The sequence below is a fragment of the Papaver somniferum genome, chromosome 1 (genome assembly GCF_003573695.1).
Source record: "Papaver somniferum cultivar HN1 chromosome 1, ASM357369v1, whole genome shotgun sequence".
Classification (NCBI taxonomy): Eukaryota; Viridiplantae; Streptophyta; class Magnoliopsida; order Ranunculales; family Papaveraceae; genus Papaver; species Papaver somniferum.
In genome coordinates this window covers 154,781,473-154,786,001 of record NC_039358.1, presented here as the reverse complement: position 1 = coordinate 154,786,001, position 4,529 = coordinate 154,781,473, and the positions used below count along the sequence as shown (strand labels likewise).

General features: G+C 34.6%; 1 protein-coding gene across 1 annotated transcript; it reads left to right on the top strand.

The window, feature by feature from the left end:
• The first annotated feature begins 565 nt into the window (after positions 1-565).
• On the top strand, positions 566-3,115 carry LOC113352522. The gene is made up of 4 exons (XM_026596333.1): positions 566-782; positions 940-1,076; positions 1,176-2,073; positions 2,442-3,115. Exons 1-4 carry the CDS (start codon positions 566-568, stop codon positions 3,113-3,115), a joined length of 1,926 nt encoding a protein of 641 aa, XP_026452118.1.
• The last annotated feature ends 1,414 nt before the right edge of the window (positions 3,116-4,529 follow it).

Genomic DNA, 4,529 nt, shown 5'->3' with positions numbered 1-4,529 from the left:
TCTCGACTTCCAAATGTGGCTGTATTAATTTCCATTAAACCCGCATGTATTAATATCCTTGACAGCACATGATGTCATCAGACTCCTTGCCACTATCTTCACGTCACTTGATCTCACACGAACAAGGTAAGAGTATATATATATGTTGACTTATTATATTGGATTCTTACCATGCATGCAGGTGGTGCCTTTGGTGCAAACAGATTTGGACAAAATTTTATAACTCCAATTAGTCTCTTTAAATTATTCTTCCCTTCTTGATTGTGAAGTATTATGGGATCCATGAAATGTAACGTGACACCAACATTTCTAGCTTATGTCTGTATGCTCCTTCCCACCGTATAGCACATGCATTACGCCACATTCACCAATTTTGGTAAAATAAGTCCACTTTGGTCATCCCATACTCGGTGTCTACTAGTAGCTGGAATTTCCTCCATTTAAGGGGCGAAGTTATGTGTTTTCGTCCAATTGAACTTTATTTATTAAGATACTGCAAAACTGAACAAAACCATCAAATGTGTATAAAATAGAGAACTAAAAAAATGTAAAATCAAACGTAAAAATGTCGTGTTTACACACTCATCAGCAATATAGGCCAATTGGTCTAAGCAATGTCAGCTTCAAAATTTTTACTAAAATTATTGCATCAAGAATGTCAGGTCTCATGCATAAGCTAGTTTCTCCTCAACAAGCTGCATACATCAAAGGAATAAATATACAAGATCAAATTATCTTAGCCTCTGAAATGGTTAATGAAATGAAGAAGAAAAGAAGAAATGGCAATATTGGTCTCAACTGAATATATCTCAAGCTTATGATTTTGTGAGCTGGAGATTTCTTTTTCAAGTTCTAAAGAAATATGGATTTTCAGAGCTTGGTGTAAATGGCTTGACATTCTTTTTGAGTCTGCAAGAATCTTTGTCATGATAAATGAAGGGCCAAATGGTTTCTTTCCTGTGGGTAGAGGGTTAAGGCAAGAAGACCCTCTATCTCCATTACTCTTTGTTTTGATGGAAGATGTACTTAGTAGGAATATCACAAAGTTGGTAATGGAGGGTAAGATTAATCCAATGGTGATAAGAAATGGAATACACCCATCTCATATATTTTTTGCAGATGATGTTTTTATTTTCTGCAATGGAGCTAAAAAAAGTATTCAAAATTTGATGAAGCTATTAGAAGATTATCAAGACAGTTCAGGTCAAGTGATAAACAAAAACAAAAGTAAACTGTTTGTGGATGGAACAACAGCAGCAAGAGTAATACAAATTAAAGAAATGATGCAAATGGAAGTAAGTAATTTACCTGACAAATACTTGGGAGTCATCTTACATGCTGGCAGAGTTAAAATTGCTACAGTCTGGCCTGTGGTGGAGATGATGCAAAAGAAGTTAGCTAGCTGGAACGACAAATTGCTTTTTTTTAATGATAGATTGGTCCTAATTAAATCAGTTCTTTGCAGTGTTCCAATTTATAGCATGTCAATTTATCAATGGCCAAAATCTGTTATAAAAATTTGTGAAAAAATTATCAGAAATTTTATGTGGTCTGGAGATGGTGATATCAGAAAATTTAAGACCCTCTCATGGAAAAAGGTGTGTTCTCCTTATAGTGAAGGTGGCCTTGGTCTGCAAAGATTGGAAATTCTCAATAAAGCTCTGCTCATGAAGATTTTATGGAGAATCATTAATTCAGAAGCTGAATGGGCATTGTTTATTAAGGCTAAATTCAAATACATACATCAACAATGGAAGTGCAATTGGAAACTGTCATCCATTTGGCCAGGACTGAAAGGGGCTTGGAATCATCTGAAAGAAAACATAAGATGGTGCCTTGGAAATGGACAGAAAATTTCTTTCTGGTATGATTCATGGCTTGGTAATACTCCAATAATTGAAGAGGTTGGACTTACAGAGTATGTCAAGAACTACATCAACTTAAAGGTGTCAGATTTAATCCTAGATGGGAAATGGAATGTACCTGAGGAGCTAAAACCAATAATTGCACATTACACTCTGCCTGCAATTGGTGTTGGTGAGGATATTTTGGTATGGAAAGAAGACATCAAAGGTAATTTCACTACTTCTTCTGCAATCAATTTAATAAGAAACAAAGAACAACCTTTTCAATGTTATAGAAAGATTTGGAATTCATTTTTGCACCTTTCAATAGCAAGCAACATACGGAAAATCTTACAAGGGGTGTATGTGGATGATTCTGAATGGTTGGGAGGGGTTTTGAATTAGCTTCCAGGTGTTGTATTTGTGAAGAAGAGCAAGACGATATGTAGTATTTGTTATGGGAATGTAATTTCAGTAAGCAGATTTGACATTGGATATACCCTGTGTTCAATTTTGAAATTCCAAAATCCTTGGAGGAAGTGTGGAGAAGTTCAAAAAGTAAAAGTCCTTTCATCAAAGATTGCTGGATTATTGCAGCTTGTGCAATTTTAAAATATCTCTGGTTCCAGAAGAATAAGATGTGGTTTGAGCAGATAAAACCAAATTTGCAAAGTTTCAAGGCAAGAATCAAAAAAACAATCTATGAAGGAAGCCTCAGAATGAAAAGAAACAAGTGGAACTCTGACATTGATAATCAGGTAATCCTCTTCTTCAAACTTGAGCCAAGAAAAATCAGATTTCAAAGCATAAAAAGTTGCCACTGGAATCCTCCTTGTCCAGGCTTTATTATGTTTTGTTGTGATGGTGCATCAATTGGAAACCCAGGATTTGCTGGTTTTGGTGTTGTAATTAGAGATCATATGAGTCAAGTGTTGGGAGTTATAACTGGAGGAATTGGAATTGCTACAAATTACATAGCAGAAGTGTATGCAGTCATAAGTGCAGTGGAACTGGATGTTAAATGGGGGATGCATAAGGTAATTCTGGTTTCAGATTCCAAAACTGTCATAACAGAATTTGAACACAATAAGATGCCCTGGTTTGTGAGAATGAGATGGCAGAAGGCAATAAAACAGATTCAAAATATCCAATTCTTACACAGCTACAGAGAAACAAATTTTGTTGCAGACACAGCAGCAAAAAAAGAGCCAAATTGGCTGCAGGGCAAAGACAAGTATTTGTTGGAAGACCTAGATTTCTGGATAGAGTAGAACAACCAAATGTGGAGTATTATAGAATCTGTTAATCTTGTTTAACAAAATCCTATGTAGTTGGCTGTTTTGAGTTTTCTTTTTGATTGTAATCTTTTCAATAACCCTTTTATAATTAATATATTGTGATTCAGAAAAAAAAAAAAGTTAACCGAAGTTAGCCATATGAACACTTTTCTCTTAACCATGTTCATCTTAACACTTCTAGAGCAATTGATAATCAAATGAATCTAATTGTGTTACTCATAGAGTTGTTCAATTGTTTATATTCTCATATAAGTATACAAGACACAATTGTAGTTGCAGGAAATCCTACACTACACCCTTCATATGATTTCATTGTTTATCAACTCATTTTTAGGTTTACACTCTCAATTTTATTGATTAAATTTTGAATGTTCTTACAAGAAAGATAAAGAAGTCAAGAATGATCTCTGCTCTGAACTTTCTCTCTCCTATTTACTTGTTTCTTACTCAAAAAAGATCTCTCCCTTCTTTACAACTCGAATGACTGTTTATAAGGAAATACATAGTGGATGACAGCTAATCTGTCCTTTATTTTCGGATATGGTTTGCGACATTCTCGCAACCTTACAAATGTTAATTTCGCAAGCTCTTTAATTTTCGCAGGACTATCATATCTTTCTCGTGTTCTTAGCTGACGTCATTTATTTTATCATTTCTGGAATTCTTTTGCGACGCTTAAGTGCTGTGTCATTGATAATTTCGCTGAAACATTATTATTGCGAGATTCTGATCCTACATCTTGCCTCTTCTCATATCTTTTCTGCGAAGTAGAGAATGATGTGAGAAATGCCGCAACTGCTTATCTTTTCATATTCTGCATTTATCACACGTATTCTTTCTTCCATTTATTTCTCGACACGTCTTTTGTAACCGTTACTTTTTAAACCGCTCATATCTTCCCGTATTAACCGTGTTTATTTTCTCGAGGAAAAATTCCCTCTATATATATTCCTTTTCACTCTCTTCTTCTTTCCTTTTATTCTCTCTGCAACTTCATCGTTCTTCTGCAAATTCCATTATTGCAACTTTTCTTCTTTCTTCTTCAACCTTTTTAAGTTCTTCTTCATCTTCATACTAGATCTTCATAGTTCATAATTTTCTTCAAGACAATCTCCCTGCTATTATTTTTCATGGATTCATCAAGGTTAGTCTTCTTTTTTTCTTCTTTATGGGTTTTGCTGAAATTAACATATCTGAAATTGATCTTGTTTATTGCCTTATTTCATGTTGTTTATGTTGTTTATGCGATTCCCATACTCTTGTTATTTTAGCAAAAGCGGCTCCAACACTAGATTTACAGTTCAGAACCCTAACATTCCCAGATCACAGCATAAGGTTGTCGCACATAAAATAAAGTCCGCGAATGAGAAGGTAGTAAGAAACACTA